The following is a 13,168-nucleotide window of genomic DNA, read 5'->3' on the forward strand; positions in this document are numbered from 1 at the left end:
TACCAGAAGTTAATTTCTTCTAATTACAACTTTGTGCCTATTAACCAACTTCTCATCCCTTTCCCCACTACCCTCTGAGCCTTTTTGTAAGTAACATTCTGTTCTCTACTTCCATGAGAATAATACTTTTATATTCCACATGAGTAAATATGGTATTTTGCCGCGGTCTTGGCTGGGCACAGAATCACGAGCCACCACACACCTTGTAGATTCAAACAGCAATTCTTTTTTCCCCGAACTCACACCGGCCTCTACACAGGATCTGGGGAAATCCAAGTTCTGCCGCCGCCCAATTCACCTACTCCAGGAGGCTTTCTTCCTAATACTTTCTTTCTGAATCTCATGAGAACTCAACGGGAGCTCAGGTAGCAGGAACGCCCTATTTCCAGCAGCAATAATCTTCAACCTCCAACTTCCCTAAAACCCATATTGTCTTAACCTGGGAACGCCTTAAACTTGTCTTAAACCGGGAATGCCCTAAACCCAAGGACTGGGATACTTCCTCATACCTGATCAGCTCTAAACCCGGATCCGCCCTGGTCCTTGAGCAAGGTCACCTTACATGCAATGTCAACAGCGAAATTCCAAGGCAAGTCTATTTAACATGGGATACGCTGGCAAGGAAATTTCGATGCGTCATTCCTACTTGGCAATGGCCCTCAGCAGTATTTGGCTTTCTGCCCTTCGTATAATGTTCTTCAGGTTCATCCATCTTGCTGAAAATGACAGAATTTTTTCCTTTGAATTGCTGAATAGTATCCATGTGTATATAGACATCACATTTTCTTTATGCATTCATGAAGAAAATGTGATAGATACTATGGTTGATTCTATGTCTTGGTGAATGTGAATAATGCTGTAATAAATATGGGAGTTCAGGGCTGGGATTGTGGTTTAGTGGTAGAGCGCTCGCTTAGCACATGTGAGGCCCTGGGTTCGATCCTCATCACCACATAAAAATAATAAATAAAGTAAATATTGTGTCCAACTACAACTAAAAAATAAATATTTTTTAAAAAATTTTTTAAAAATATGGGAGTTCAGATATCAGTTTAACATACTGATTTAATTTCCTTTAGATATATACCCAGTAGTGGAAATGTTGGATTGTATGGTAGTTCTAATTTTTGAAAAAAAAAATTTATTTTTAGTTGTAGTTGGACACAATACCTTTATTTTTATTTATTTATTTTTATGTGGTGCTGAGGATCCAACCCAGTGCCTTACATGTGCTCGGCAAGTGCTGTACTGCTGAGCCACAACTCCAGTCTCCTATTTTTATATTTTGAGAAACCTTCATGCCTTTTTTTTCATAATGGCTATAAAATTTGCATTCTCATCAATAACTGGCTGTGGTGGCACATGCGTGTAGTTCCAGCATTGAGGAGGCTGAAAATAGGACAATCACTTGAGCCTCTGCGTTCCACACCAGCCTGGGCAACATAATGAGACATTGTCTGGAAAAAAAGCCATAAAACAAAACCCACAAAAATACATTTCACCAGCAGTTCCTAAGGGTTTCCTTTTCTCTACATCATTGCCAACACTTGTTATCTTTTGTCTGAGGTATTAGCTATTTGTATTGGAATAAGGTGGTAGCTCATTGTCTTGATTTACCTTTCCCTAGTGATTAGTGATGTTGAGCATTTTTTCCTGTGCCTTTTGATTTTTTGTATGTCTTCTGAAGAATGTCTGTTTAAGCTCTTTTGCCCTTTGAATAATAGGATTATTTGGAGGGTTTTTTTTTTCCTTTTTTTGCTATTGATTTGAGTTCCTGTTAGATGTATAGTTTACAGACATTTTTGTATTCTATATATTATTTCTTCATTCTGTTGTTTGCTTTGCTTTGTGGAAGCTTTTTAGCTTGAGGTAATACCATTTGTATTTTTTTTTAAAGAGAGAGAGAATTTTAATATTTATTTTTTTAATTTTTGGCGGACACAACATTTGTATGTGGTGCTGAGGATCGAACACTGGGCTGCACGCATGCCAGGCGAGCGCGCTACCGCTTGAGCCACATCTCCAGCCCAACCATTTATATTTTTTGTTGTTGCTTGTGCTTTGGGGGTATTACTCAAAAACTGCCCAGTCCATTGTTCTGAAATGTTTCCCCTAAATGTTTTCTTCTCATAGTTTCATGTTTTGAGTCCTACATTTAAATGTTTAATTCATCTTGAATAATTTTTGTGTGTTGTGAGAAATCATTCTTTTTTATAGCCACAGTCCCATAACTCTAGCCAATATTCTTAACAATTCCTGCAGTAGAGAAAATTGAACAGAGGAATGAATGGAACATCACAAATTTATCTTCACTTGTGTGGAAAAAACCTAAATAATTTCTTTCCTCCAAAGAAATCATGTTTCATTTAAATTCTAGATGATAATAGATGCTGAATATTGTACATTTATATATGGAGCTTAGATGTGGACTGCCTACTATATATGCCATCCATATTTTACATACTTAGGAAATATTAGTAACATAATAAACAGACCATAATCTTGTGGAATTATCATTCTAGCAGTAAGAAGATAATAAACAGAAACTATATCTAAATGAGTAAACACTATGTTAGAAAATGATAAGAGGAAGGAAAAAAACCTCTACAAGCTTTTTTTTTCTTTTGGTACAGCAGGCTGCATCATTAGTCACAGTAAGCATTATTGAGAGAAGGTAAGAGTTGAGAAAAGACTCAAAGAAGAAGGTGAAGGAATTAGGTCATTCCTTAATAGGAAGATGACATTCTAGTTGAGGAGGTTAGAGTAAAAACCCTAGGGCTACATGAATTCTGAGCTCAAGGAAGAGCAAAAGAGGCTCGAATAGAGTAAGGAGAGAGTGATAAAAGCTGAAATTAGAGATTGTAGAAAATTACATGAAAGGAAGGCCCTTGGGCCGCTATAAGGACTTCAGTTTTAATGATTGAGATAGGGCAACCATTGTGGTGTTTTGAGCACAAGAGTGACTTGATCATACTTGTTAAAAGAATCCCTCAGGCAAATGTGTAAAAAAAATAGATTGAAGGAAGATGAAGGTATAAAGTTAGGAAGCTCTTATAGAATTTCAGGTGAGACATAATAGTGGCTTAAATCAAGCGTAAAGTGCCTACATTCTGGATATTTAATAGAATTTGTTGACAGATTTTATGTGGGGTATGAGGGAGAAAAAAAACAAGCATGACTTCCATGTTTTTGATCTAAGGAACCAGAATAGCAGAATTGCTGTGAACTAATAATAATATTCCAATGGTGAGCTAAACAGATAATACCACTGCTCTAATGGAATTTTCATATTTTGGGGAGATTTTTATATTATGAAGACTATATTGGTATATGTACAGAATATTCTGGAATAATAGGAAATTGGACAGTGCTTTATTTTGAGTGGAGGGCCTAGGGATCTGGAGTGAAAGGGATAATTTCACAGTTTGACCTTTAGACCCCCCCCATTTTAAAAAATCAATACATGTATATATGTATATCTTATTTTTAAAATTTTTATAGATGTTCAGTGTACATACAGAAATGTGTGCATATATGTTCAGTTGGCTGAGTTTGCAGGCTAAATCATTGATGTGTAACCAGCACCCACATCAAGTAATACAACATTGTTAGTACCTCAGAAGTCCCCTCATCCTTCCTTCTGATCATTCTCTATCCTCATTTACAAGGTTAAACCAGCTTTTCTGATTTCTAATGTATATTTTATTTTTACTTGTTTTGGTAGTTAACATAGTAGAATCATACTGTATGAACTTTCTATGCCATGTTTTCTATTACTCCATATTTGTGAAATTCATATCACATGTAGTTGTTTTATTCTCATTGTAATGTAGTCTTCTGTTTGTGAGTATACTACAATTTATTCATTTATCTGTTGATATGCCCTTAAGTTATTATTAATGCCCTGTTGTTATTGTCTTTTTAAAACTTACTTTTAAATTAACTTTGAATACTATATGTTAAATGAATTTCTATTGCAAATTGATGATGGTAAGTTTCTATTTCTTTAAGAAAAAGTTTATGAGAAATACTCTCTTCCCCTTTCTAGGATGATTGTAGAGTTGTCTTGGCAAAACAGGAAATTAAAAGGTTATTAGAAACCTTGCAGAAACAGCAGCAGCAATTTACAGAGGTTGCAGATCATATTCAGTTGGATGCCAGCATTCCTGTCACTTTTACAAAGGTAATTACTATACTTTGTTTTTAGGGATATTTTCTGGAAAATTACAATTGATTTACATTTCATAATAATCAGCTTGAGGAGAGAACTGGGAAATTTATGAGTTAAAAGATTTTTAAGAACTCCCCTCCAGCTTTCAAGTAGAATTGGTTTACTTTTTAAACAGTGTTTAATTTTTGAAAATTTGTACATCTTCATGAAGTACATTTTGGTAATTCAATACATTTATACAATGTGTATTAATGTGGGTAGCAAGCATTTCTAAGAAAATTTTTTTTATCAGTAGAAAAATAGGAAAAATAAGATATAATGAATCTTCCTGTACCCATCACTCAGTTTAACAAGTATAAACTTATTATTCCTTCTCTCTATGAAGTCATCTGTTATTTTGAAGCAAATCCTAACATTTTATTATTTCATCCTTATATTATATCTTACATATACTAAATATTTTAATGTGTATCTCTAAACTCTTTTAAAGAAATTAACCAAAATTTCACCCAGAAGTTTAAAAATAAATTTCTAATATTTTCACTGTTATCAACTATACATTTAGTATTCAGATTTCCTAGATGTTTTCCAAATTATTGAGTTTTTTTCTTTTTTCTTCCCTCTGGGGATTGAACCCACAGCCTTATGCATGCTAGGCAAGTGCTGCAACACTGGGCTACCTCCCTTGTCTTGTGTTAACAGTTTTATTGAGAAAGAATCCAGAATTCAAACAAGGTCCAGATTTGACATTATGTTGATATATTTGTCGTTTTTTTTTTTTTTAATAGTGGGCTCGCCTTGATTAGAAAAGGTTCATGAGCTCCATTTTGTTTTCTATTTTTAGGAAGAGTTTTTTTAAAACAATAATTTTCTACTATAATTATATGAAAATTTACATGGTTTAGAGTCAAAACAGGGTCTTTCAGAGAAGTCTGGCTTCTAACCTTGTCCTTTCCACCCATTTTTGGTTGTTGTTTGTTTTCTTTTTTAGTACTGTGGGTTGAACCTAGAGGTACTTTACCACTGGAATTACAGGCGAGTGCCACCATGCCCAGTTCATTATTCTGTTTTCAATATTACAATCTTCCCTTCAGTGGACAAGAGTTGGAATTTCTCCACATTTTCATCAACATCTGTTGTTCTCCATTTGTTTCTGGATAGTAGCTATCATGATAGGTGTGAGGTTTTATCTTATTTTGGTTTTGATTTGCATTACTCTGATGATTAGTAATTTACTTGTTTTCATATTTTTGTTGGTCATTTTTATATTGTTTTGAATGTGTCTATTCAAATAATATACCCATTTTTGATTGAGTTATTTGATTTTTGTTTTTGAATTGTAGGAGTACTATATATGATACCAATCCCTTGTCAAATCTTCAGTTTACAAATATTTTCTTCCATTCTGTAGATTGCTTTTTTTGCTTTTTCACTCAGTTGACTCTGTCCTTTTATGCAGTTTTAAGTTTGATATAAGCCCATTTGTTCACTTTTGCTTTTGTGTCCTATGCTTTTGGTGTCATGTTCCATAAGATTATTGTCAAATTCAGTGTCATGGATCTTGGTTTCTTTGAGAAGTTTTATAATTTGAATTAATTTTTGGATGTGCATATGGATATCTAGTTTCCCCTAGCACATTTATTGAAGAGACTATATTTTCTCCACTAAGTGATCTTTGACAACCTTGTTGGGCTTTCTATTCTTTTGTCTGTGCTTGCCTTAATGTCTGTACCACAGGGTTTTCATTACTATAATTTTGTAAAATATTTTAAATTCAGAAAGTATGAGTCTTCCAACCATGTTCTTTTTGAAATTTGTTTTAGCTAATTCAGTGTCCTTTGAGAGTCCTTAGGATGATTGATTTTTTTTTCCCTGCAAAAACATATCATTGGGAATTTTATTTTTACTTTTTTTTTTTTTGCAGTACTAGGGATTGAATCCAAGACCATTGCATGTGTTAAACAAGCTACCACTTAGCTGTACTCCAGCCTGTGTCATTGTAATTTTGATAGAGATTACACTGAGTTTGTAGATCACTTTGGGTAGTATTGACACCTTAAGAATATTAATTTTCCCAGTCTGTGAACTCAGAATGTTCTTTTATGATGTCTTTAATTTCCTATAGCTGTGTTTTGTAGTGTACAAATCTTTTACCCCCTTTGCTAAGTTTATTCTTAAGTATTCTTTCTGATACTGTTGTTAGTGTATAAAAATGTAACTGATTTTTGCATGTTGATTTTGCATCCTTGCTGAATTCATTGTAATAGATTTTTGTGGAATCTTAAGTCTTGTTTTCTACATGTTAGATCATGTCATCTGTGAAGAGAATTTTATGTCCTCGTTTTTTATTTGGATGCCTTTTCTTTTGTTGCTTAATTGCTTTGGTTAGGATAATCAATCCAAAACTATGTTGAATAGAAGGTACAAGAGTGGGCATCCTTGCTTTATTCCTTGACTTAGAAGAAAAGCTTTCAGCTTTTCATCATTGAGTATGATGTTAACTGTGGACTTTCTGTGAGTGTGTGTGTGTGTGTGTGTGTGTGTGTGTGTGTGTATGTGTGTATACATATATACACACATGCATATATGTATATATAGAGAAAAGGACACATGAGCAGGAGTGAGTGAGCATGCCTATTTTCTGTTTTCTTCTATTCCTAGTTTGTTGTTTTATTATGAAATGGTATTGAATCTTGTCAAATACTTTATCTACATCAGTTAAGATCATCATGTTTTTCTTGTCTTTCATTCTGCTAATTACATTGATTGATGTTGAGTAGTCCTTGCCTTTCAGATATAAATCCCATGCGGTCATGTTGTATAGTCCTTTTAATCTGTTGTCCAATTTAGCCTACTAGCGTTTTTTACCTGTTTACACCTTATTATTTCCAGTAAGGGAATGGGCAAGGTTCAGAATGTCCCTTTCACTGGAATGCCTTCTTGACTGTATGTATGTATGTATGCTATGTATGCCATGAATGTATGTATATATTTTCAGTGCTGGGGATCCAGCCTAGGACTTTGTATTTGCCAGCCAGGTTCTCTACCATTGAGCTACGTAGCTAGCTTCCTTCTTGGTTTTTTATTGACCGGAGTGCTGTAGCTTCTCAGTTGTTCTCTAGAGTTATCACAGTGATATTCTGGTTTATATATTATTTTATTTTTGAGGCTTAGTGCTGAACTGAGTGTAGATTTGGGATCACATATTCCATAATTGAAGCTCATGGAATAAAATAGAGTACAAAGAATAAAAAAGGAAGTCTCATATAAAATGTCAAAATGCCAACATTTAAGAGGTAAGTGAAAGAAAAATAAGAAGAGTCTGAAAAGCATGTAAAAACCAAGAAAATTTTCTATCATAAAAGCCAAGAAAAGAAAAACCCAAAGAGGAACCAAAATAATTTCTGACACATAATTTCTGATACTTACATGCCAGGAACTATGGTAAAGAATAATTTAAAAAATTAATCCCGGCAACAACCCTGTGTAAATTTGATACCATTTTGTTGTTATTTTATAAATGAGAGAACTGAGAGAGGTTCTGCAGCTAGAAACATATACACGCATGTTCATTATAGCATTCTTTGTAAATAACAAAAAATCAGAAATCAACTATAATCTAACAGTTGGAAATTGGTTAAATTTTGGGTTCAAGGAATATAGTGAAATATTTAAGAGAGTAACTTTTGTCTGTATATATTGAAATGAAAGGACTCCAGCTGTGCATGGTGGTACGCACTTGTAATCCTAGAGACTTGGGGGGCTGAGGCAGGAGGATCACCAGTTCTAGGCTACTCTCAACAACTTAGCAAGGCCCTAAGCAACTTAATGAGAGCCTCTCAAAATAAAAAATAAAAATAAAAAAAGGACTGGGGATGTTAGCTCAGGGATAAAGCATCCCTGGATTCAATTCCTAGGAAACTGCACACACACACACACACACACACACACACACACCCTCAAAACCCCAAGGATTCCATAATATGCTTTTGAGTGAAAAATGTTAGTTGCACTGTATAAAGTTTGTTCTTAATACCTGTATTTGTTTTATTTGTATATGTTAGCCAGTGTGTGTATAGGAAAATACTAACAATAGGTATTTTTGGAAATTAAGTAGCAGTTTCATTTTTAATAGTTTGGTTTGAATTTGAATTGTTTAGTATAGCATAGAAACATGTTATTGAAAGAAGATTTGGTTGAACTAGAAATTCTGGGAAAATTAATAGATATGTGTATTTAAAAAAAATATACAAAATCATAGTGGTCAGTTTTACTATGGACAGATTTAGCCATTAGGAGAAATTCATGTCCTTCAGAAAATTAGATTTAGGGGATTTTTGAGGAATATAACTCAGATCGCATTTGGTTGAGGAATGCATAAGAGAGATGAAAATAATAAACAAAGGTGCTGTATAAGTAAGGAAAAAAGTGCAAATGCTGTTACTTTCTAACTTATAAAAATTAAAAGATTTAATTTTTTTTTTTAATTAAAGGACAATAGAGTTCACATTGGACCGAAAATGGAAATTCGAGTTGTTACATTAGGATTAGATGGTGCTGGAAAAACTACTATTTTGTTTAAGTTAAAACAGGATGAGTTCATGCAGCCCATTCCAACAATTGGTAAGTATAAAGTTGCCTTTTTTTTTTTTTTAACCTTACTAAACATTTTATAGTCAGGATAAATCCTGATTACAGCTGAGTTCTCTGGGCTTCTTTGATTTTTGTACAGTTGGGCTCTTTTCTGCCTTGAAACCACCAACATTTTGGAGAAAAAAAAAAAAAACAGTGCAAGATTCAGTTGCTATGGGTTGAAATGTGGATGTTGCTGTAGTAAGAAGGAACAGAGAATTGGTGGGACAGTTAGAAGAAATAGAGGATTGGTTACCCTGGCTGAGGGTTAGGGATAAAGTATTGGTGCAGAGCTGGCAGATGGCAGATACATGGATTCCAGGGTCTTAAGGAACCTTGTACAGGCTAGCAGCTATTTCAGGTTTACATTCCCCATGCAGGACTAGGTATGGAGATGGTTGGGCTTCAGTAGTTATTGCTATATGCAGAATTCCTGTTGCCTATATTTGATATGTCATTCATTGTAAACTCTATAGAAGAAACTTTTTAATAGAAGTACTGTATAAAAGTACTATATTAAAGTAACTTTTTTTTTTTAAACAGGATTTAATGTGGAAACTGTAGAATATAAAAATTTAAAATTCACTATTTGGGATGTAGGTGGAAAACACAAGTTAAGACCATTGTGGAAACACTATTACCTCAATACTCAAGGTAAGAATTAGAAATGAAATCTTCATTTAAAAATAGTTTAGGATTGATGGGTTATAGCACCCTAATTTAATTAGCAAAACTGATACGTACATGTTGGTTAAATACTTTGCTATATATCAGTGTCCAGCATCTTATTTTTTAAAAAGTTATGGTGGTAAGGCTGCAATATATATTTTTGACTTATACATGATAAAACGCTATTGTCGAATAAAAACCATACTTCGTTTAGATGTTTAGGCAATTAAAGAATGCTTAACTTAGGCTGTTCTTTTTGTGTGTGTGTGGTGCTGGGGATTGAATCCAGGGACTTGTGCATGCTAGGCAAGCCCTCTACCAACTGAGCTATATCCCCAGCCCCTTTGGCTGCACTTAATAGTTAACAAACATATGTTTGTATTCTTGTGGATGTGGTCACTGGCAATATGGTGGTATAAAGTTGAATTTATGATGTATGGTTCTGCTTATCAATTCAGCACGTAGCCCATTATAATCTCTTATAGCACCACTTTTTCATTTATACTTAGTTCTTATCTGTGGAGGAACCCACAAGGGCTTGCTCTTGACCAAACTATATTATTCCACTTACTTTTTATTCACATTTGGATTCACACCCCAAGATGAGTTTATGCTTCTCATCCTACATTCCACCTTAGGTGGGAGACTAGATAATTATTTTTGCTAAATTTTTGACATTACATTTAGTATGAAGCCATAGTTAATTGAAAAAAGGAATTTGGATGTGAGGAATGGTTGAAAGTGTGGAGATGTTTAGCCTACAGAGAGTAATACTTTGGAGAGAGAAAGATGGTGATATATTCAATTTTTTAAGACTCTTTTTGTAAAGGAAATAATATTCAGAGAACAAGTAGCATCAATACGTAGATCATGAGAAGCATATTTTTACTCATTAAAAGTATTAAAAGCAGTTTGTGTTTGATAGAACAAGTATAATAAATCCTGTCATAGATGGAGAAACTAGACCTGTGAAATTATGTTAACTACTTGAGATCATACCATTAATTTATTAGTAGGTGTTCCTGTCAATAAATAGGCAGCCTTTATATGAAGATAGTGATGGTCAATAAACTTTTGCCTTAATATAATAATATACATAATATATATAAATATAATATATAATATTTGGTTCATTTACTGAAGCTTAAGTAACTTATTGAATATTTTGTGGGTTTCTTTTTTTTTTTCCCTCCCTCCCTCCTTCCGCATTTCCCTGTGCTCCCTATCCTCCCTCCCTCCCTCTGTTCTACCCGCCTTGCTGTCCTTCCTTCCTTTCTGTAGCTGTTGTATTCGTTGTTGATAGCAGTCATCGAGACAGAATTAGTGAAGCACACAGTGAACTTGCAAAGTTGTTAACAGAAAAAGAACTCCGGGATGCTTTGCTCCTTATTTTTGCTAACAAACAGGTAATATATTTCTTTATAAAAATGCTTATTTTAATAGTTTTGTGTATTACTTGGCATAAGGCAGCTGGAAACATTTCAAAGAGAGTCCACGCAGGAGATATTTTTAAAATTTCTGCTGTGTTTTTTGAATACAGTCTACATGGAAAGTGCTGTACTGGGTATTTTGGAGTATATAAAAAAGAAATAAGGGGGGCTGGGGATGTGGCTCAAGCGGTAGCACCCTGGCCTGGCATGCGTGCGGCCCGGGTTCGATCCTCAGCACCACATACAAACAAAGATGTTGTGTCCGCTGAAAACTAAAAAATAAATATTAAAAAAATAATAATAAAAATAAAAAAGAAATAAGGTAATAGATGCTCACCAGATAATCTTGTGTATGTATGCAAAAACATGAAATTCCAATAAAACAAAACTGATAAGTAGCTTCAGTAATATTAACAAAGGGTTATGGAGAGCAAGGAGAGAGAGTAGTTCTAAAGGTGATATCTTATAAGATTTGTAAAAAGTAGGGTTTGAGTTGAAATTATGATAGTAGTTGAAATTATGGATAAGACTTTGTGTCTCCATGTGAAGGAAAGAACATTACAGATGAATAAAATAATAGCATGAGTGTTTTTAGGGAGCATCAAATAGACTATATGTAAGGTATAGGCAGAGGATTAAGAAAATCTAGAATAATAGATGAGGTCACATTGCAAAAGTCTGACAGGGTGAGATCAAGAAATTTAGATTTAATGCTTTAGAAAAGGAGAATCATTAAAAATTTGATTGTAATTCTGGGATTAGAACATGGAGGAGTCAGGACAAGGGAATAGACAGGGAGACGTAGTGAACTGAAATAATTAAAGTTAACAGTACTGAATTAGAGGAAGACAAAGGTAGAAGCAGACTAGAGAGATTTTATAGAGGAAGAATTGGTGAGTGAAAGGGGGAGGATGAAAGATTGAAAGCAGCTGAAGATTCCTAGATCATGAGCCTAAGCTTCTGAGAGAATGAAGAATACTTTTTAAGTATAGGTAGAAGAAGAGGAGTACAAGTGAAGTTGAAGAATGTCACAGAAGGGGAAGTGTTAGATGAATAAAAAGGAATTTTCCCCATAAGAACTGATATATTTACCCTTACTTATAATGGAAGATACACAATTAGGGCATTTACCCTATTCTACTGCATAATCGTTACCACATTAATGTTATTTACAAGTGTTCCATGCATCCTAATCTTAAACCAGTTTAGTAATAAATGATTTTTTTTTTCCTTTGGTAGTACTGGGGATGAAACCCGGGGCCTTGCATGTGCTAGGCAAGTGCTCTGCCACTGAGCTATGTCTCCAGTCTGTAATAAATGATTTTTAAGTAATACTGGCACAAGTTTTTTAAAGCCTCATATGTGAAAGGCTTAGGTAAGATAATCACAAATTTAAGGCCAGCCCAGCAACTTAGCGAGACAGTGTCTCAAAATTAATTATTTAAAAAAATTTTAAAATGGACTGCAATGTAGCTTTGTGGTAAAGCACTGCTGAATTCAATTCCCAGTAAAAAACAAAAACAGCTTCACATAATGGTCACACCCCAGTGTTTTGCATATGTACACACACACACACAAAAAAAAAATTGGCATAAAATCTGCAACAGTTATATAGTGAAAAACAGTATCAGGTTGTTAAAGATGACATTGTTTCATAATTCTCAGAGATTCATACACTATTGGTATGATTAATTAAACTGAGTCGTTTTCTTAGAGAATAATTTCAAAGTTTTAAATGTGTATACCCTTTTACTCTGAAATTCTAAAGTAATGCATCTAATAGACAAATATCCAAATATAATTCTACAGATAATTTTATAAGTATATATAAACTTATGTATGTATATGTATCAATGTATATATGTATACATTTGTCCCCCAGTATCTGTGGGGTATTGGCTCCAGCGCACCCCTTGCAGATACCCAGATCTTCAGATGCTCAAGTCTGTTTTATATGTCATAGTATCTGCATATAACTACATACATCTTCCTGAATATTTAAATCATCTGTAGATTACTTATAATTACAAATATCTTTGGTAGTACTGGGGATGAAACCTAATACAATGTAATTGCTATGCTAATAGTTTTTAAACTTTTTTGTTTAGGTAATAATAAGTAGTCTTTACTTGTTCATTGCAGACAATTTTTTTCCCGAATATTTTCTTTTTATTTATTTAGTTTTTATTCTGATTTGTTTATCTATGACAACAGAATGTATTACAATTCGTATTACATATATAGAGCACAATTTTTCATATCTCTG

The 13,168-nt window shown here is 33.7% G+C and overlaps 1 protein-coding gene across 1 annotated transcript in view; it reads left to right on the forward strand.

Moving 5' to 3' along the window:
• TRIM23 (tripartite motif containing 23) overlaps nt 1–13,168 on the forward strand; it is a 38,155-nt gene that overhangs the window by 22,479 nt on the left and 2,508 nt on the right. Inside the window, exons 7-10 of the mRNA XM_081282651.1 lie at nt 4,049–4,183; nt 8,665–8,794; nt 9,347–9,457; nt 10,754–10,878. Coding sequence (XP_081138777.1) covers nt 4,049–4,183; nt 8,665–8,794; nt 9,347–9,457; nt 10,754–10,878 — 501 coding nt within the window. The remainder of the gene's footprint in view (nt 1–4,048; nt 4,184–8,664; nt 8,795–9,346; nt 9,458–10,753; nt 10,879–13,168) is intronic.

The sequence above is a fragment of the Spermophilus citellus genome (genome assembly GCF_964194105.1).
Source record: "Spermophilus citellus genome assembly, chromosome: 1".
In the NCBI taxonomy this organism is placed as follows: domain Eukaryota; kingdom Metazoa; phylum Chordata; class Mammalia; order Rodentia; family Sciuridae; genus Spermophilus; species Spermophilus citellus.